The following is a 22,106-nucleotide window of genomic DNA, read 5'->3' as shown; positions in this document are numbered from 1 at the left end:
TCCTCGCAGATGTATTACTGAAAGTATGTGCCGGTGTTTAAACTAGACTTCCCAGTGTTGAGCACAAATGTCTACCGCAACCAAAACTGGATGAGGAGAATAGAGCAAAGTTGCCAGTTAGTTCATACGCTGTACAGCATTGAGAGCTGACAAGTTCCATCTTTTGCCAAAGAATTTAGTATGAACTTTTGCCAGTTTTGGCCAAATAAGGCTGAATGATTTGACTCATGAAACACAAAAATAGTGGTTAACTTTCCTACCTTGCTTGGCTCTGAAGCTGGCCTGTGAGGAGAGCCTTCTCGACCTAAACATTGAAACTTGTAGAGTTATTTTCATTTTGGATTGAGACGGACGCTTCAAAACTATGCCTAAAGTAAATTTATGGACAACACGGAGGAAAGTGATGCTACAAAGAAAGTGGGTGAAGATTGAGAAGTAAAGCTAGAGGTGAAGCTAGGACTGGTGAGAGAACACAATTACCAGAGAACACAACCAACAACAATTATAAGTGCGGTAGAAGGCTCGTATGATCTATAAAGTGAAGATGCTGAGTAGTAGTAGAGAGACATCAACAAGGGAGACAATTGGACAATACTATAGAGACATAAACAAGGGAGACAATTGGACGATACTGTAGATACATCAACAAGGGAGACAATTGGACAATACCGTAGATACAGCAATAAGGGAGACAATTGTACAATACTACAGAAACATCAATAAGAGAGACAATTGTACAATACTATAGAAACATCAACAAGGGAGACAATTGGACAATACCGTAGATACAGCAATAAGGAGACAATTGTACAATACTATAGAAACATCAATAAAGGAGACAATTGTACAATACTATAGAAACATCAATAAGAGAGACAATTGTACAATACTATAGAAACATCAACAAGGGAGACAATTGGACGATACTATAGAGACATCAACAAGGGAGACAATTGTACAATACTACAGAAACATCAATAAGAGAGACAATTGTACAATACTATAGAAACATCAACAAGGGAGACAATTGGACGATACTGTAGATACATCAACAAAGGAGACATTGGACAATACTGTAGATACAGCAATAAAGGAGACAATTGCACAGTACTATAAAAACATCAACAAGGGAGACAATTTGACAATGCTGTAAAGATATCAACAAGGGAGACAATTGTACTATAGAAAAAAAGTTGTAAAAGAAAAAGAAAAACTAGTTGATCTAAGAAAGAGTTTTGAAAACAAATTGTTAGATAATGGCAGTAGCTAAAATGGTGAATGCAATAAAAAAAGTTTACCAAAGGAAAGGCACTAAGAAACATAAAAAAGACCTCGCATAAAAATCAAGAACTAAAGAAGAACTATTGTAGTTGATATGGCAGCGAAGTAGAATAATAGTACTTGAAGTAGTGACCGAAATACGCCATTACATGATATATACTATCACATGAGATATGCTATCACATGAGATATGCTATCACATGGGATATGCTATCACATGAGATACACTATCACATAAAATACGCTATTACATGAGATATGCTATCACATAAAATATGATATCACATGAGATATGCTATCACATGAGATATACTATCACATGAGATATGCTAGCACATGAGATATGCTATCACATGAGATATGCTATCACATGAGATATACTATCACATGAGATATGCTATCACATGAGATATACTATCACATGAGATACGCTATCACATGAGATATGCTATCACGTGAGATATGCTATCACATGAGATATACTATCACATGAGATAAACTATCACATGAGATATACTATCACATGAGATATGCTAGCACATGAGATACGCTATCACATGAGATATGCTATCACGTGAAATATGCTATCACGTGAGATATACTATCACATGAGATATACTATCACATGAGATATGCTAGCACATGAGATACGCTATCACATGAGATATACTATCACATGAGATATGCTATCACATGAGATATACTATCACATGAGATATACTATCACATGAGATGTACTATCACATGAGATATGCTATCACATAAAATATTAAATCACATGAGATATGCTATCACATGAATTATCAGCTTTTGTTTATTACCTAGTTTTCTGTTAGTTCATGAGGTCATTTAACCACCGCGATCAGATGACCTTCCCTCATAAATGGGATAATGCTTATCATAGCTTGTGAACGCAAATCGATAATACGTTTAATCTCGGCATACTCATCAACAAAAGCATACTGCCAGAAGACATACATAGTCTAACTTTTTAAAAACTATAGCTTATGTAATCTATGGCTGCACAGTATGATGTTTCTTCTTTATGTACCCAGCAATGCTGACAGGTGTATTTAGCACATTCCTTCAATAGTGTCAGCGCTCAGTCCAAAACTTTGGTGTTTGCTTAAAATGATTGTACATTGCTCACATTTCACTAGTGAACTCTTTTGACGCGAAGCGCATTTTCTGCATTTTTAAGGGTATTTGTGATAAGTTTATCTGCTCGTGATAAAAGTAGGAATGGATTATGGAGAGTGACTATAAATATGCAAATTCATTGATTACTGGGCAAATGGATAAAATAGTGCTATTTATAGATAGCGCTGCAAGAACGCGTTGTTGCCACATTTCGACTTTGTAGAAGGCATCATGACGTGACAAGTTTCACCCCTCCTCATCCGGTATTGAAACCAAGCCTCGCTATGAAGGCATCATGAGAACAAAGCATTTAACAGTGTCAGACAGGCTATACAAAATCACAATTTTTTTAGAAGTTATCCAGATGTTTTATACACGGCGATGCACATAATTAAAACTATAATAATCAGAGATCAATATCCAAGATGAGTCATCTAAGAAATGGTAAAGGGTATCTGTAGCTGCTTTGAACTACCACAAATTTTCATTAATCGAACCAAAAAAGCTGCGAAGAGCTATTTTTATGAAAATGATTTTCAAGCAATCTCTACCATGAACGCAGACTTACTGTATATAAGATCACCATTCCTCAATCTGTTCCTAGCCTTTCTCTTGGCAATAAGCCAAGACTCAATCATGTCTTCCCCTACATACTTGCAGACATGCTCGGAGAGGATATTAGGGTTATCTTGAAGATAGTTGGTTACTGTGTCAGTGTTTATGTCTGCAAGGATAGGAAGATTCCATGTCTACATAAAATTGAAATTTTAAAGATTGAAGTAAAGATAGATATAATAATTAACAGAAAGATGGAATGCAAATTTTGGAAAAACACTTTGAGGACAAAACAGGTAAAATTTCACAGCAATTATTCTGCAAGAAAGTGTTCTACATGCGTGAAATCTCATACAATGTGGTTATATCAAAATTATTGGAATCACATAAATAACATATAAATCATGCATTATTCAAACATGCGATAAAATTAATAATTTACAAAGTTTTAAAATAACTTTAATTCAAATTAGTTACATAATAAAAACTCATAAAAACAAAACCCAATTGTCTCCAACAACAGGCAGAGGCAAAAGGTTGCCTCTGTATATTTATTCTCATCCCCCAGTTGATGCTCAGACAACGCATGCAGGACATCCGCGGCCACAGAACAGGGGAAATAAAATTTGAGAGGAAGACAACAAACATCAAACTTTGGACAGCCTAAAGGCAGCAGCTCAACTCAATACAAACTCAAATATAGCGAACACCTTTAGCCAAGGATCAGTGTGAGCGGAAGATTTGCGGAGACTTGCAGATTACCCGCTGTACGCACAAACTATGTGGCATTTAAACAATTGGCTAGCTTAAGGAAAGTAAAGTTTTTATCCCTGTGTGTGTGTGTGGAACATTAATATTATGTGCAGAAGGTATTAACTAGACCTCTGCCATCTATACCGGCTTTTCAAATGACTACTTGACAGTTTTCGTAATAACCATTAAGCCTGATCCCAATGCAGCTGACAAAAGGCCAGTTTAAACAAAGGTGTTTATAGTTCGGGCGCAATAACCGAGCGATACAAGGAATTTATTACACTGCCGAGTTAGTGTTGATACAACGGTGGAAACTCTTTTAGAGGCGGTAGCTTTTTGAGTGTGAGTTTGGACTGACTACGTTTCGCCATTTTTTATTTAATTAATGCTTTTAAAATGCGCGCGCAGAGCACTATTGACATGCGCTCCTCAAAAACACTCAATTCATTTTTGGGAGTCTTTACTGCTTTCAAGCAAAATAACTTATAGTCTGATTTGTTATACTCCATTTTTTGAAATGCAGAAAAACTTTTATGGATAATAATTGGAAATAAGTAGACTTTGTCATTTGGATAGTGTGGCATTTGTTTTGCGATTGTCCGTGATGAACAAAATATAAATTCCTTCTTTGTTCATCACCAATCGACAGCCTGCCACTTGCATCTTACACACACTAATGACGAGCATTCTCTAGAGACTTTCCCGTGAAGTCAATACAATAACTCATCCATCCACCATCAGCATACTTATTGCTTTTTTCAGGATATTCTTGTTTTATGCAAATCAAAGAAACGTAATTATTGATACGGACCTGAGCGATGACAGCTAGCAGTCCCTAGTGCAAAATACTTTCAAAGAAACATGTAAATCGACTATAGAGAATCTTGTGGACTGACTCCGACATAGAAAGTGCCCGTGTTCATTATTTAGCGTGTTAGTATTAGCCTAGCGACAATGAATATTGAGAGCGAGGAATGATAGGTGGCACATTGCCGTTGTTAGCGAAGACCCTAGAGAGAAGAGATCTTCCCTGTACGTGTAATATATACAGCAACATAGTAATTACATCACATCTGTTGCACAGACAATGAATAGGGTCTGATCATCACCATAATACATTACCACCATCAGCTTGATGATTTCCAGCGCAGCATAATTTCCGAATGCCTAGCGGAATGGGAGAGAAAGCGTTTGAGAGTAATTGTAGGCAATGAACGAGGTAGGGCAGTAATCACGCTAAAAGCTGTGTAAATAATTGACACCCGGTAGACTAAAGACTAGAGTAGAATGCAAAAAGGTTAGAATCTAGCGGCAGTGATGGTCAGCTAGACCAAAATGGTTTGCAAGCAGCGAGTTTTATTAGCTCACAGCGGTTTAATTATCATCTAGTTGCGATGAGATTTTAATAGACGTATTAATTGTTCTGCGAGATAGCTAATAGCCATTCCTTGCCAGCTTGACGTACAGCTTGATGAGCCCATACGTGTGATTGATGCATAACTGTTATCAAAAAATGAACAGGTTTGGAAGCAGCCAAATTTATGAATGCTCGGGTTTAAAATTGTTGCTTATTAGTAAAAAACAAAGCAAACTTTTGACATGACAACTACTTGATCACTATTGCAAACTTTGAGCGATCACTGTTCAATGTTGGCATAGAATTTCAGAGACTTTCAGATGTACGCTGAATGTAATCCACTCTACCAGCCGCTAGAGTTGTATTGCCTTGCAGAGATTAATGCGGTAACTACAGTTACGGAAGTCAAATAGGTGACCCGAGTGTAATACTTGTTCAAGATTGTCAATTTCTAGTGGTAAATCCGTAAATCGTTTCTAGTCATATGTGAAAGCCGTCACATTGCAAATGTGAAAACCAGAACGGAAAGTACCATCCGAAATGTGAAAGTAGACTCACCTACACCGATGCTCATGGTTGTGGCTACATCAGGACATGTTAGTGGCTCCCCTGTCATTGATAGAACCCAAACTATAAAACTGCCCTGAGCATTACTCCGAATATAGCATTGGTGTATCTTGTGGCCCAAGCTCAGCTAGCTACTATATCCAGCGCCTCACAGCGAACTAGCAAATGCCTAGTTTATGTATTAGGAGGTTGTAGCAAACACCAGGCGTTCGTCCAACCCTTCGACTACTCGATACAAACCTACTGACTGTTACTTCACCTAGTAGCCTGTCTCTAATGACTATGAGAGAAATAATATATGTTGTCAAACGAATGTTCTATAGAGCATTTTTCCTGTTGAATGGCGATTATTGATTTTATGCGCAATATAGGGCTAGACGTTACAAGCGACCTATCAGCGCTCGCTCTACAACAACACACATTTCTTGCTAATTCGTTAGAAGCTTGGCTATATCCAATTTTACAGGCAACAATTATATTATTTAGCATCACTAATGAGTATTGGAGAGCTGTTGCTGCCCGCTGTCATCGCTCGTTATCCTCTCCTAAGAGATACTCAGTCCTACTCACTACGTATATAAATACATGTAATGCTGCATGTTTTTACAATTGTGATGAATTCTTCACTCTTTGCATGTGTACTGCCCATTTGTAGTGCTACAATTGTCAGTCCACTTGTTCGTCGCGCTTGAAACCAAAGTGTGATGGTTTAGTATTGATTCACCAATGGTGACATCATTTACTCTAAATTGTCAGTAATATGATACAAATAAATATTTATGTAAAATAACACTATATTTACCACACTACATCACATGAATTGGGGTTTAACCAACCAGGGTTTAAAAATGTTGCGAATGGCCGGCTATTATCACATCAGTAACATGAAAATGAAGCAGCTCACACACCATCAGACACGCTCACACACCATCAGACATTCTCACACACTATCAGACATGCCCACACACCATCAGACATACGCACATACCATCAGACATGCTCAAACACCATCAGACATGCTCATACACCATCAGACATGCTCACACACTATCAGACATGCTCACACACCACCAGACGTGTCGACACACCATCAGACATGCTCATATACCATCAGACATCCTCACACATCATCAGGCATCCTCAAACACCATCAGGAATGCTCACACACCATCAGACATGCTCACACACCATCAGACATGCTCACACACCATCAGACATGCTCACACACCATCAGACATGCTCACATCCCATCAGAAATGCTCACACACCGTCAGACATGCTCACACACCATCAGACATGCCCACATCCCATCAGACATGCTCACACACCATCAGACATGCTCACACACCATCAAACATGCTCACACACCATCAGACATGCTCACTTCATTTCAGCAGTTTCTAGCAACAAACTGTAAAATCCTGAAGGCTGTTAACCATTCTACTACATCATAGTTTAAATGCAATATTAAACAAGTGAATAAGGACCATATGACTAGAGTGATAAGTTAGACAGCTTCTTTCTATACATCAGATGAGAGGAGACTACTCTCAGCTCTTCATTGATCCACACTCATCAGACATTAAACTGCTGTTGTATTTTTAGTGTTTTCAAACTAGAGATGAAAGGTGATTAGAAGAGTTACGAGCTCAAATGTAAGTACAGGAGTAAGTAAGTAAGTAATGCGCACGATGCTCTCAAGAGTGAGAGCGCGCTGATGAAGCCAGTGTGTAAATTGCATGTCATTAGTAGACTGGACTCGAGCTGAATCAATATTATTATGAAATAATCCACTTTATGAAACAACTGCCTCTACAAATTACAGAACTCCGCTGACGTGAGCAATACATTTAGCTAGTTACCGTCTTTGCTAAATTGCTCCCTGCCTGCCTTAGATAGTCTGTAGCTAAACAGGTTGCCTACCTATGTAGTTACCCCAGCCTATCACGACTGCGTGTGACCTACTACCTCATCCTATTGCTATGCACACAGATAGTAGACTTAGGTACATACTTTAAATATATATTCAGATCACAACTATAAAAACTTTTTGGGTTATAAACGCGGCGGGGTTTCCAACTCAAAGGTTTGTATAGTTGTGATCTGGATATATATACATATTTAAAGAGCTGTGCTGTCATGACAATTTTCAGTACATTCAATACCGACATCAAGTTATGAATCACTCAGCGCTTGACGGGAGCTTATAAAGTCTCCCAAAATACTCACGATTGAAGTGTGACGACGCTTCAAGAAAAGACGACCAACAACTCCTTTGAAGCAACCAAAAACCAACTGAGCTTAATCTGCTTACTTAAATCAGTAAATTAAGAATTGATGAAAATCATTTGATGCATTTGCATAGATAGAGTTAAGGCTGTTTGTGACAGTAAGTACGCTGTAAGTACAGCGTCTTGTCTGCACCCCAGTACCGGTGATAGCCTTTACCTGATAAAACCTGATAAGGCTATTTATGACATCTTTCCTATATATAGGAAATTTAGAAAGTAGCAAAGATTATTTTGATACACTCAACTATAAGGGTAGACATGTTCCTAAGGCTATTTTTGACAATTTTATGTTGGTAAATATCAACATGCAATAAAAACTAAACGTAATGGCCTTTACTCAGGTAATTATATGGACTTTTGTGTAAAGTTAGTTGTGCTATCTGTGTCTAATCAGTAGTACAGCTATTTGTGATATTTTTGACTAACCAGTAGTACAGCTATTTGTGATATCTGTGACTAACCAGTAGTACAGCTATTTGTGATATCTGTGACTAACCAGTAGGAAAGCTATTTGTGAAATCTGTGACTAACCAATAGTTAGTTATGTGGCTGTTACAAATTTTACAAACCTGACATTAAAATGCGCACAATTATAATAGAGATACATTTTAGATTGCATAATATGAAAATAATGCGGGAATAGTTTTGAGCTCTAAATAAGTTGTTTGTCTGGTAAACCATTAAGAATGTAAAGAATGTTAGGAATGTTAAGAATGTAAGAGTTTACTAGTGGCAATCCAAGGCCACACTAACATACAAAGGTATGTTATTCACAATTTCTAGATTCATCTTTTTCAATGCTCTTTTGGCTCACCCTAACTTAATGAGCATATCAAAGCTGCACGCAGACAATAAATGAAATCTATGTCAAACAATGTATAGAGGAGGTAATGCCTGAACATCATGTAGAATTGAGAGAAGACAACTCTTTCCTATTACACATATTAGCCTGAGTAACAAGACAAAGCAGGCAACTTACTTTCCCTAATTTAGTTAAAACTTAAAAGCGAAGCAACAGACAAAAACTTGTAAATATATTTGTAAAGCTAGAATTTGAAAATTCCAAATGAGTTTGTTTACTGCATATTTTTGCTTTGGTTCAACTTATACTTTTTGGCACACCGCCAAAGAATACCCAAAGAATACCACAAAGTGGTTTGCAAATAATGTTAATTATAATAGAAAGAAGCTATGTAAACGCCCCTTTATTGACACAACTTTATAGACACAACTTTATAGGCACTACTTTATTGACACTACTTTACAGACACCACTGTATAGACAATACTTTGTAGACACTACTTTATAGACACTACTTTATAGACACTACTTTATAGACACTACTTTATAGACACTACTTTATAGACACTACTTTATTGACACTACTTTACAGACACCACTGTATAGACAATACTTTGTAGACACTACTTTATAGACACTACTTTATAGACACTACTTTATAGACACTACTTTATAGACACTACTTCATAGACACTACTTTATAGGCACTACTTTATAGACACTACTTTATAGACACTACTATAGTATTGTTAGTTCAAGTATACTAGTCAAAATTAATCTCAAGCATACCTGAATGATAAAGATTTAGATACTGCGGTGTAAAAATGAATGAATAGTGTCTTGTGGTGAAACGAACAAACATAATGCGCACAATGTTATGAATTACAGAGACGTTTATACAGCTATTTATAGATCAAATTTAATTAGTAATTAACATTCAGCATTAGCACTCTCTGGCTGTGCCAATCTCCTGGCTGTCGAAAATTTAGAACAGCATTTGTCACGTGCGCATCAGCCAACCTATTTCACTTCAAGGACATCGGACACATTGAGTACACGTAGATATGAACACATCAATTTGAATGAGGGAATTACAGATAAACATTACTGCTAGTGGAGTTTTCTGTTTGCTCATTTGTTAGTTTATCTATATACCCAGCGCGATACCAATACACCCTTGTCATAGGAAATAATACCATCTACGTTACTATAATAGCACAATGATTTCATAAATGTTTGTTAAGTTGGTGATTATGAATAAAATCTTGATGGAGGTCTGACAATTACAAACAAGGAGACTCGTTGTTTTGTTAAGATAAAGAAAAGTAAACTGTATAGGCATATACGAGCGAAATATAAAATGATAAAATACGTGTCAAGCAAGTACTTTGAGCTATTTATAGCTTACATAAAAGTGGGGAGCAGAATAATGGGATAAAAGGCTCTGTGGCTAAAGAGAATACCGTAGAACCTGTATTTGAACGCCACTTCTGATAAAGCCCCACTCCAAGGGAAGGGTTGAAAAATAGAGCGCCTCGCGCGTTCAAATGAAGGTTTTACAATATTTTTACTGGATTAGTTGGTGATGATGGCTATTAGAATTAGCGACAAGTCATGCTGATTTATGCTATTTAAATTATTGAAAAGATTCACAGACATTTTATAACCGATAGTCAAGCCATGCTTTTACAACATATGGCAAAGCGGCCAACCATTTGTAAAGATGTTCATTCGTTGCATCTAAACATGTTCTCCATGCTATTTAAAAACTATAGTCTGTGATCAAATATGGGAAGTCACGGAAGTGGCTTTAAAGGTATGTAAGATTGCTAACAATATTAAAATTTATCTCCCATTTCAAATTTGAATGACTTGAAAATAGGATGCTTTTTGAATGAACTAATAATGCCAGAACTCTTAAATCATTTTGTTCGATCAGAGTTCCCATGACAGATGTTGTTAATACCAGTGTAATATAACACCGTCAAAGCTATCTTTCCTTATACCTATAGTAATTTAACAAATATATCAACTGTTACAATTATGAGTAATCAGCCACTATCCCTATTTAATTATTTTAGCGGCATTCGGTGAATTATTTGTATCAACTCTGATTACTGAACAAAACAAGTTTACAATTCATATTAGTCATGATTAATAGCTACTGACATAAAACTAAAAGTAAATTAGTAAATGGCAGCGCTGTCACAACCTAATGATTCTGGCTGATGTCAATTTATCAAAATCTTTCTGGCTTATATTAGCTGAGCTTCAATAAATTATTAAGTCAATATTTACGAAAATCCAAATACAAAAAAAACATGGCTAAAACAATATATATATATATATAACAATATATATGTAGGCAATATTATGTTAGTTTGATAAATAAGACTTGCACACAAACCGTTGATGAGGTCACCAAGAGTGCATGCCTGCGCTCTGTTGCTCGTTCCATTTGCCCAAAGTCTGCTCGCTGATACGTGTCTTCGTCTACCATTCTGCGGAGGCATCGCGTAACCGTTCCCAAGTAATGCGGCAGCAGTAGTTTTACGTGTGCTGAACATCGACTTTGAAGATTCGCTCATTTGCTGAAAACCACCATTAAACATTTTGTAACACTAACACACTCTTAGTCATTCTACGAGTTTGCATAAATGGTTAAAAGGCTAAACTTTGGAGTCGCTTACTTTTTATCACAAAAATGCGTACTTACCAAACTCGCCATGCATACAACTGCACAAAATAGAGCGAAGTTGAAATGCGATATATGAATTAAAGTCGTGGAAGATATATTTTAATTTATACAGCTGCTTCTTTAGAATCACACATGTTGACATAAAATACATAGTACTTTCACATGTTGACATAAAATACATAGTACTTTCACATGTTGACATAAAATACATAGTACTTTAACATGTTGACATAAAATACATGGTACTTTTACATGTTGACATAAAATACATAGTACTTTCACATGTTGACATAAAATAAACAATACCTTGACATGTTAACATAAAATGCATAACCCTTTCTTTTTCTCCTTGCACTACATAAAAATTCTGAGCATGTCTTGCCTTGTAGACTTCAATGAGAAGAACTTCACCAAATTTATGTATCATAGCAATGCCACTTCATTTTAACTACAAGAATACTTCTGATTTTAGGTACCTACATTGGATTAGTGGTGATCTATCTGATGATAATCAAAGCTGCAAACCTACAAGGCTATTTTTCTCAGTGAAATAAACTATTGAGGATCAATGAGATTTTCAAGGACTTTTTGTTTCCCAAGGAGATAGAGACTATCAAATTACTAAAAGAGCAAAAAATAGCACCTTCCTAATTTCCTTTAAATTTTTATTTTAGGCTGTAATTCTAAACATCTATAGAGAGCCTACTGTCGATCATTCATTGTGATAGTCTTCGAGTTAATAAACCAGGAATTATTTCATATTGTAGTTGTTCTTGACTTTAATTACCAATACAGCATCTGATGTGATCTCTAAAATTTTATTTTATTTATTACAGCTTAATCTACTTAATCTACACTAACTTGTCAATTGAAACGATGATAGGCTACAAATGTAAACAAAAATAACATTTCGTTTAAACTGCTGAAACCGTAGGCTAAGCAGAAAACTGTCAAGCTCTTTTTGAAAATGCTTATAGAAGCTCACAAACGGGTAAAAAATTAAATGAAGTAGTACTTAAATAGATTCAGAAGAGTCTAGAGATTTCTTGTGAATGTATTAAATTATGACAATGTTAAGATCTTAAGGACGCTTCATTAAAAAGCATCATGCCAACGCTAAAAATACAATGTAATACAAACTTTAAAATAATTTGCTTTGAAGGATATACAAATTCTTTGTAGTTGTAGTTGTTATGTGACATTTTTTATGTCTGTAAAAGATATTTAAAAAATGGCTAAAAATAAATTTTAACGATGCAAATTTTGAAAACAACCAAAAGAAAAATAAGGTTGGATTAGGCTACAGTATCTAGCCTAGCAGTTTTTTTCTATGACATCTACTGCCCACTTGTTATACAATGCATTGAATAGTGACAAATCTAAAACCTCCAACATCATAACTTCTTGTTTAAGAGCGCCTCTAATATGTAAAATGTGCTAGTTTTGCGCTAGCTTGCAATCCAATACGCAGTATAATACATGTATATAAATTCTGAAATAACGTGATTCAAGACTACAGAATTGTTATCAGATCGTCTCCGCAACTTCAAAGCTTTATCGGCTCATTTTCAAAGTAGCTTTTACTTAGCAGATCATATAATGCACCGATATGAAATCCATAAATTAAACTCTGGCAATAATGGCAAGATGATATTCCAACAGCGCTAATGCGTGATGTTTTGCAACAGTTTTCTAACTGATGGCTAACATTAGCTTGAATACTTTGGTTTGTTGCAATCAATCAATCCCATAAAGACTCATTGTGCATCGTATAGCCTTAGTTCCACCAGTGCAAGATAATCTGAGTAGGTGGCTGTAAACTCATGCGTTCTCACAAATAGTCACAATAACAATTACTGCTAATTGATGGTGACACATCCTTAACTAATTTAAGACAAGATGCAAGTTTTTTTATGAGAAGCAATTATACTCGTATTATGTTGTTATTATTATTGTTATTATTATGTTGTTATTAGTCATAGCACTTGTGCTAAACAATTCATAATGCTGACAATCATTGGAGCATCTGGATTGTAGATACTAACCCTCTCTGTGAGAAATTTCTCAAATTTGAGGACTTGACTCTTCACGAACATGTATGCAACACGTCCTAAAACCAGAACATATTTTATTTCAGACATGATTTTAACAGGGCAGCAATAGCACGAGACTAACAAGTGAATGATGCCTTTAACGTATCGTATGTGCAAACCAAACACTGCTTTGTAAGATGTCGGGCTGATGCTGCTTTGAAAAAAATACAATCGTGTCAAATATATGGTTGAACCTACTGAATAGCTGAAACTACGCGGCAATTCGGTTTAAAGAATGTTCTGAAATATCAATTTAAAACGTTTAAAAGTTGTACAAATCCATAACAACATAACAATAATAATAATCCATAACAACATAACAATAATAATCCATAACAACCTATAAGCTGCAATAAGAACCAAAGCAGTGCAACATACTACTGGGTAATCACAGAATCAGTTGCCAACATTTTGTTGAAAACTATGAACCCATATAAATTACCTCTACATAATTGTGACACACTTTTAAAAGCTTCCTAATTAAGCATATCAGCTGGTAAGCATAAAGCAAGACCTACAGGCTTCCACTCGTAAATATATAGACACTTTAGGGAGAGGAAAACAGAACTCACCTTCTTGGGATTTGTGAACACCATTCATCTGGTTGCATTTAAAAACCCTGAAGAGTACCTGCTAGACCTCGCCAAAACCAAGCTCTATCTTGGCAAAAGCATTTTGCAAATGAAGCATCTGCAGTTGACAGCAATCATATCTCGGCTATTGATTGCCCAGTCTGCTAGCTCAATCCTTCCCTTAGGCATGTTATCTTATCAATTAGTGAGCTCGTGTTAACAACGCTAACATGATCACGCAGGTCTTATCTCTCAGCACAATCTAATTAACATCCGACATATCTCTTAGAGAGTCAACAAGAATTGTATATCCGCCATGTTTAATAACTATCTCAAACACTATTATTGAATTAATAAACAACAAAAATATCATATGGCGCAACAGTATGTATACACTATATCGGTTATGTAAGTCAAACATCAAATGACTAGCCATATAATTAAATGAAAAAAATTATTTTTTCCCAATATTACAGATTCATCTATCCGTAGTGCAGACTATATGTCGATGGAGTTAGAGAGAATGTGAGCTGGCTGTCTGATCTCCGTCTCCCTTATTTCTAAAATCTTTGTTGTAGTTCTGCGTGTTCATATAATTTCTACGCGTCTGTGGTAGCCCTGAAATGAATAAAATAAAGATGTGAACACATGATTAGTCAATTACGATTAGAAAGAAATAAAAAGAAAATTAGAAAAAAAACTTTACGGGGGAATGAGGAATCAAGGTCAACCCAAGCTGAGATAGAAAGATGTAGCTACCGTAAAACCTCTATTTGAATGCCATGACGCTCTATTTTTAAAACCTTCTCCTATAGTGGCGATAAAATAGAGGTGGCGTTCAAATAAAGGCTGGAATTGTATTTTTCAAATAGCTTGCTCAAATTTTCGTTTCAAATTTTGGAAAGCTAAATTTAACCCTTTTATGGCCCAAGCGAATTTCGCCTATATTTTGCAGCCTCCTTCGAGCAGACCGACATTAACCTTTTTGGATGCAATAAATCTGCTAACTTACCTCCAAATTGTCAGAGATCTCTTAATAATATGCAACGAGAAACCGAGAAATATATCTACCAGTTGATATCTATTGCTTTCAATTAGCCTGTTATGATACTATAATAGGCTGTGTCCTTTTTTGCAATTTGTATCTTTTAATTTATTTTATTCTAAATTTGAATCAATATTTTTATTTTATAATTATACTTAACAATGTTGCATAAATGCTCATTGTACTAATTGATACATTTGCTACAGTTTGTAGTCGATCTATCGAAAGCAGGAGTTGAGATAATCGTAAAGATGCTATCAAACAATATGCTATAAATCTGCAAATTTATAAGTTATATAATAATAGTCTAACAAATGCTACAAATATATATTCATTTAAAAACAAGTGTCATAAATGAACTATAGTTATAATACATGCAGAAACAAAAAAATAACACTTTTAAAACAAAAATATTTGCATTGTCTGCTTCTGAATGTTGCTTTCAACGGAACGAACATCTTCATCCGGCAGTTCCATACCTTCCACAATGTCGTCTGACCTCAGCTCTTCTTCTGCGCTGATGAACCAGTCAAAATTATCGACCAAATAATTTTTTAGCAGAGCAAAACTTTCGCGCGATGCATTTTGCACAAATAACAGTAAATTTTTAGCTGTATAGGGGCTAAGCACATCTTTTAGCCTAAGACTAGTCGTTCATAAACTATCGTAAATGTAGGCCGCTTTTCATATACATCATGCAAAATATCAAGACCGCATTGAAGTAAAACTAAACTACTATTCATATGAAACAGTTGTTAATTATATCTATGGCGCTGCTTTCAAACTTTTAACAGAAAAACAAAAAAGCGGACTTCGATATGAACAGAAACAATGAAAGAATGAATTATTATTAATGTAACCGAGTCATTATTAGTATGATTTTGTTGACACTTGTCTACTGATCACTTGCTATTATGGGTTTATAAAGATCAAAGAGTGGCAAAGTGGTGGTCAAATGGAGGGGGCTTTCAATTAAAGGGCGGCACTCTAATTTTCAACCCTTTTACAGCAGCGTTAAAATAGAAGCAGCGGTCAAATAGAAGCGGCGGACAAATAGAGGTTTTAAGGTAAGTTACAAGTTTTACGGTACATAAAGTTGAGGGAACTAGATACAACCAGATGGCGGGAGAAGGTGGCAATCAGAGCTGCATGAAAGACAGTGATGTGGCCTAAACCATAAGACAGCCATTGTTGAAATGACCAACTGCGAAAAAGCTTAGAGAGAGAGAGAGAGTTATTACTATATCTGTATTCCAGATATCTTACACAGGCCACGGATGGCACCAAAACAAAATCTAAATTTTGAACCAAAACCATTATAAAATGTTATGAAAGACTAAAAATATACTTGTTAGGTTAAGAATTACATAAAAAGCATGCACTAAAACAAATTTTCAAATGCTTACTAAAACAAAGAAGCGGCGTAGTGCTATGGCTAAAAGAATATCACCAAGTTGGCTCTTTAATACGACTGCTTGCACTATCTATAGCTGAGCACACCTTTGCCTAGCCAAACATTAATCAATGTTACTAGTTAAGCAAAATGATATCTTTTAAAATACAATTACATTACAAACAATAAACTCGTGCAGACTATATGTCGATAGAGTTAGAGAGAATGTGAGCTGGCTGTCTGATCTCCATCTCCCTTGTCGGAAACATATTTTCTGGCAAGATAAACTGGCATGCTTCTCTTGCCAGAAAACATGTTTTTTCTTTGATTGGAAATTTTTGTAAACAGAAGGATGTCTAATTATATTCATGGTTGATCTTAGTTTTATAGTCATAGTCAAACGAAATTTATCTGGTTCGTTTTAACCGAAGTACAATTGCGATTCGTAACAACATGTAAGTATAAATAATTCCTCTGCTGGCAGCAAACAAGCAAACAATGTATGTTATCATGATAACAGAAGTCACTATCTTCAACTATTTTGACTAGTGTTTGAGCACAGAGCTTGTATTTCCCCTTTGTTATTCTTTAAATTCACTACAAAACGACGTTTTATACAAACTACCACTTTGTTTTGTTTTTTTGCTGTTTTTGGTTGTGCATTAGTATTGTTTTGATATCCATCACCTTCCAATGACACTAATAGATTGTGAATGCAAGAAAATTACAAGCTATAACAAATATTAACCTTAATGCAAAAATTTTCCATTTCAAAATCAAGCAAAATTTAATTTGCTTAATGGCTTGGAGTTTATATTTAAGTAGAAATAGAACTCAAACGATTGCCAAAAACTTTAATTAAGGCCATTTTACAAGAGAGCAAAATAAAAAGGCAAATGTATTCCATTAAAATTGTAATCCGTAACCAAATAAACAAACTACGAAAACTAACTAACCAAATTAGCTAAACGTGAAATTGAGACAGGCCAATGAGAACACGAATAAAATTTGTAGGGATGTCTGCAACTACAACCAAAGACGAAAAAAATTTAAGTCCCGAAAGGAAAGCTGAAGCATAATAAAAATTTAACAATAATAAAGTGTAATGCCCGTCTGTTAAATCCAGCGATGCCTAGCACTAAAAGCTTGTAACAAAATGCATTTAAAGGATACAAATGCGCCTTGTGCTCCTATCAGTTTCACAAAATACTGAAAAACATATTTTCTTTGAGAAAAGGTTACCAATAGAAAATCAGCTAGTTTTGAGAGACAAAGAATAACTACTTCAGCTACACGAGGGATCACAAGGACAGCTAGTAGATCAGGTATGATTGTGCCAGTAATTGTCAATATAAACATTTAGACTACAAACCCTTTACTAATCCTCTATCTTAAACCTTTACCCTTTAACCTTTAACCTTGCTCATATAAATTGGAATTGCTGCTCTGAAAATATTTAGGTTTTTAAATGATGGATTTTAGATGACTAATGATATATTTTAAAGAAACCCAATTTTCAATAGAAGATGCATCTTTTTAATGCTTTTTAGCATCCATATTATTGATTTCATCCAATGTTATAGGCAACCGCTGCTCTGTGCTGGCAGCAGGCAGGGCTTGAGGAGAATATAGCTTGCTCTCAGACACACGGTCATGTGTCGTAACAATGATATAAAACCCCACACAAGGATAGGCGATGGCTATCATATGGGCAGGGTTTAATGATGGAGCTCTGTTGGGATTGTGTTAGCCTGGGTTTCAGGGCTAACACAATTCTGGCGGGGTGGTTGCGTTGCTTTGTTAGGTCTTTGGGTCTAAGTTTTTATTGCAGATATGCGTCGATCGCGGATAACAAACCATGAATCAGCAAACCTCGAATTTCTACAGTGTACGGGTAATACCTAACCAAAAAAATGGATGCATGGAAAATAAAACATTTCAAATTACCTATTTTGAACAATTTTGAGATTCGGAGGGATCTTAGTATATGCTTAAAGTTAAATATAATTTACTCGAAATCACCCGAACAACGGCCTTTTTTCTCTAGTTTTTGATTAATATTTTGCCACTCGTACCATAAAATGACAGTCTTTCATTGTTGTCACATTGTTTTACCTGGCCAATAGAATGGGACAGCAAGCAAAGCAGTGCAGTGTAGTTTTCATGCTCAAAATCTAAATTTAAAACCAAATTTGGGCAATTTCACAATGATGACTATTAATATCACGAATGATTGCGAATAGCAACTGACTGATCATAACGGTGACAATATTGGGCTACTATATTTTTTTGAAGGCAAAATGAAACTAACAGATCAGTAAAATAACCACCATTATTCATAATATTTGTAAATTTACAAGGGGCTTTATTCAACATATTTCTTTGTTCTGGTGTCATGTTCGGGTTCATACCAACAGAGCTCGATCATTAAACCCCGCCCATATGATAGCCGTCGCCTATCCTTGTGGGAGGGGGGGGGGGTTTATATCATTGGTCAAAAATAAATTTAGAAAAAATTTATTTGAATCATTGTTCACTAGGACAGGTATTTTAATTGCAGCAAAACAGTACAGCAAGACATTGCCACAAAACAGTGTCACATTTCGCACATCATGATTAGCCTTTAGAAAATGTATATCAAGTGTGCCAATATAATCGTAGTGGCTTATGACTTCGGCTTAGCTTCTTTATTTCCCCCAAGTCATAAAATTAAATCTGCACACAATTCCACACAAGGAGCAATGCCTCATCATGACACAAAATAAATCTTTCATCGGTTTCTATTCTTGAACTGAATCAACCTACTGAATTTTCACAGGTGCTCTTTGAGCTAAATTATATATGATGATTATGACAGCCTCTGCATGTACATTTTACTGTATAGAGTTCTTATTTAAATTATTTTGTATGCTTTTCAAAATGTTTCAACAGTTAACAACTATTATTATACAGCTAGAGTCTGCTTACTTTAAGTTTTTCACATTCAAAAGAGAGACAAGAATATTTACATTTGCACCATTGATCAACAGTCATTTGATTGGTCAACATTCATTTAATTGGTCAACAGTCATTTGATTGGTCAACAGTCATTTAATTGGTCAACAGTCATTTGATTGATCAACAGTCATTTGATTGGTCAACAGTCATTTGATTAGTCAACAGTCATTTAATTGGTCAACAGTCATTTGATTGGTCAACAGTCATTTGATTGGTCAACAGTCATTTGATTGGTCAACAGTCATTTGATTGGTCAACAGTCATTTGATTGGTCAACAGTCATTTGATTGGTCAACAGTCATTTGATTGGTCAGCAGTCATTTGATTGGTCAACAGTCATTTGATTGGTGAACAGTCATTTGATTGGTGAACAGTCATTTGATTGGTCAACAGTCATTTGATTGGTCAACTGTCATTTAATTGATCAACAGTCATTTGATTGGTCAACAGTCATTTGATTGGTCAACAGTCATTTGATTGGTCAACAGTCATTTGATTAGTCAACAGTGACGTCAAACAAAATAAACCGAGGCCCAAGCACCCATGGTTTATCACATTGGTTATTGAGCATTAACTTAAAACTTTGCGAACAGCAGCTAAAAACTGTCAAACTAGTAGCTGTGACAGCAACTAAACAACTCAAATACATGACTAGCACTACCTTGAGAGAGATAGGTGAGAGAAGGAAGCCAGTTCTCAAATTCGGATAGAGTAGGATTGTACACCCTTGAGAAGACCTCTCTGTACTGGTTAAATCCAGCCTCATGCTGCCCATTGCAAACAGCTAAGTTTGTGTATGATGCAGTCAACCTTTGAGTACCTCTCAGAACACAAACGTTCCAGTTCACCTAAAAATGTTGAATCAAATTTCTATACAAAACATTCAAAAGTTTAAAGAACCAAATCGAAACAATAATTGATCATTACTATTACCTGGACTGAGATCTCGACGAAATGCGTTTGCAGATAGATGGCTCCATAAACGGGTGACGTGAATATATTGCGCCGACCTGAAACAACCTGCACTTCACCATTTTCATCTTGGTGGATCTTGATATTATTAATGATTATGGTTGTTGAGCCATCTTTATGAAAGTAATAGCGAGAACCTTTCGTAATCTCATCGCAGTGGACAAGCAATTCATTGGTAAAAGCCATGCCTGGTGTGAAGAGCACATTCACTGATGAGTCTTTTGACATATCGCTGAAGGCAAACTGAGAAGGAACGATGTGACAGTCATCCAGCAGGTATGCTTCTGTACCAGAAGCGAAGAGTATACCATTAGTTTGCATTCGAGCACGTCTTTCTCCAAAAGCTTCTACTTCTGTTCGTGTGCCATCCTGAAAGACCTTTGCGGCGACGTGGTAGACACAGTTGGTGCTTCCTCTGTTATTAGTAGCTGCGACAGCTTTGTGTCGGTGGTTTACTACTCTAATATTCTTGTCTACAGTCATCTCTACGGCGACATCAAACTTAAGGAGAACTGTTATGAGTCCGGCTGGTGATACATAGACAGATGGAAACCCAAGTGAGGCGTTGAGGGTGGGTACTGGAGGCTGCATCATGGAGTTGTGAGCAGCTGCGAATGAGTTAATACTACCCGATCTGTCTGGAAACGGAAGGCCGTGATTAAATTTGGGTAGATGAAGCATTGTGGGTGGGAGAGGTATGGTAGCTGTGGGAGCTTGCAAGGTCAACTGCATTAGTGAGCTAGGTATTTCATAATTCGGTGATTGAAACTGCATGCCATTACCCCAGACACAGCTAAGCGGTAGCGGCAAGTGTTGCCCAGAATCGACGCCGTCCAAGCTGATTAGATCATATTGGGTAGTGTCAGTATCACTGGCTGACTGACGAGGCACTGGTACACCCAATGATGCTGAATCGGAGCCCACTTGATCCTTGTGCGTGTCGGCGCAAGCGCTGAGTGTATGTCTATCATGACTTGTACTAACGGGAATCTGGCAAGGAACTTCTGGAGTGACTAGTGAAGCAGCCATATTTTTTTCCTCCTGTACATGACCATCACCGCTGCCACACGTAGCAGCTTCAGTAGCATTGCTGCTCAGCTTTTCTTGTGCACTAGGCAAGCTTTGTTTACTAACCTTTCTATTAAATGATCGTGAATATTTCTTCATAGCTAGTCTCCAGTATAATCAGCCAAATCTATTGAGATGGCATGCCGAGGACAGTCTATTGTGCAACACGACGATGTGGAATTTTTAAACAAAGTGAACAGTGACTGTTAAATCTACACTTCACCATTATTGCAACTTCATAAGCCATACAACTACGATCGATTTGAGATAATAGTAGAACAGATGTAGAGAAGGGGGAATTACAAAAGTCAAGTGAATTCATAAAATTTCTTGTAGCCGCAAAAAATATTTACATGATGCATTGGTGATGCAAGTTAACTGACAGCATTTTAAAAATACATCTTATTACACCAACATAATCATGATACTTTGTATCAATAATTTGCAGAATACAAGACCAGTTTTGGAGAGAAAAGCACTTTCAATATAAGTTGCGGGCTGTAACATAAGGAGGCCTTTTTTC

General features: G+C 36.1%; 2 protein-coding genes across 3 annotated transcripts in view; both read right to left on the bottom strand.

Moving 5' to 3' along the window:
* LOC137392259 (probable 3',5'-cyclic phosphodiesterase pde-5) overlaps positions 1-14,207 on the bottom strand; it is a 37,058-nt gene extending 22,851 nt beyond the window's left edge. Inside the window, exons 1-5 of one of the 2 annotated variants that reach the window (XM_068078924.1) lie at positions 14,109-14,207; positions 13,489-13,553; positions 11,153-11,336; positions 2,990-3,145; positions 261-304 (exon numbers count right to left, since the gene is read on the bottom strand). In XM_068078924.1, the coding sequence (XP_067935025.1) occupies positions 261-304; positions 2,990-3,145; positions 11,153-11,336; positions 13,489-13,553; positions 14,109-14,136 (477 nt within the window). In that variant the 5' untranslated portion in view covers positions 14,137-14,207. Of the gene's footprint in view, positions 1-260; positions 305-2,989; positions 3,146-5,644; positions 5,844-11,152; positions 11,337-13,488; positions 13,554-14,108 lie in introns of those variants that run through there. The other variant, XM_068078925.1, reaches the window with a different exon arrangement.
* Positions 14,208-14,490: 283 nt separating this feature from the next.
* LOC137390819 (uncharacterized) lies at positions 14,491-21,682 on the bottom strand. The gene is made up of 3 exons (XM_068077135.1): positions 20,477-21,682; positions 20,205-20,391; positions 14,491-14,726 (listed from the first exon to the last, which is right to left on the bottom strand). Exons 1-3 carry the CDS (start codon positions 21,680-21,682, stop codon positions 14,623-14,625), a joined length of 1,497 nt encoding a protein of 498 aa, XP_067933236.1. The 3' UTR covers positions 14,491-14,622.
* Positions 21,683-22,106: the final 424 nt, after the last annotated feature.

The sequence above is a fragment of the Watersipora subatra genome, chromosome 3, assembly GCF_963576615.1.
Source record: "Watersipora subatra chromosome 3, tzWatSuba1.1, whole genome shotgun sequence".
Lineage (NCBI taxonomy): Eukaryota > Metazoa > Bryozoa > Gymnolaemata > Cheilostomatida > Watersiporidae > Watersipora > Watersipora subatra.
This window is presented reverse-complemented; position numbering and strand designations above follow the sequence as displayed.

Bases quoted from the DNA above. Each gene is read 5' to 3' on its own strand.
- LOC137390819 (XM_068077135.1), bottom strand. From the start codon at position 21,682: ATGAAGAAATATTCACGATCATTTAATAGAAAGGTTAGTAAACAAAGC. The intron at 20,392-20,476 runs GTAATAGTAATG...CAACATTTTTAG, and splicing joins TCGTCGAGATCTCAGTCCAG to GTGAACTGGAACGTTTGTGT. The intron at 14,727-20,204 runs GTAGTGCTAGTC...TATTCATTTCAG, and splicing joins TCTCACCTATCTCTCTCAAG to GGCTACCACAGACGCGTAGA.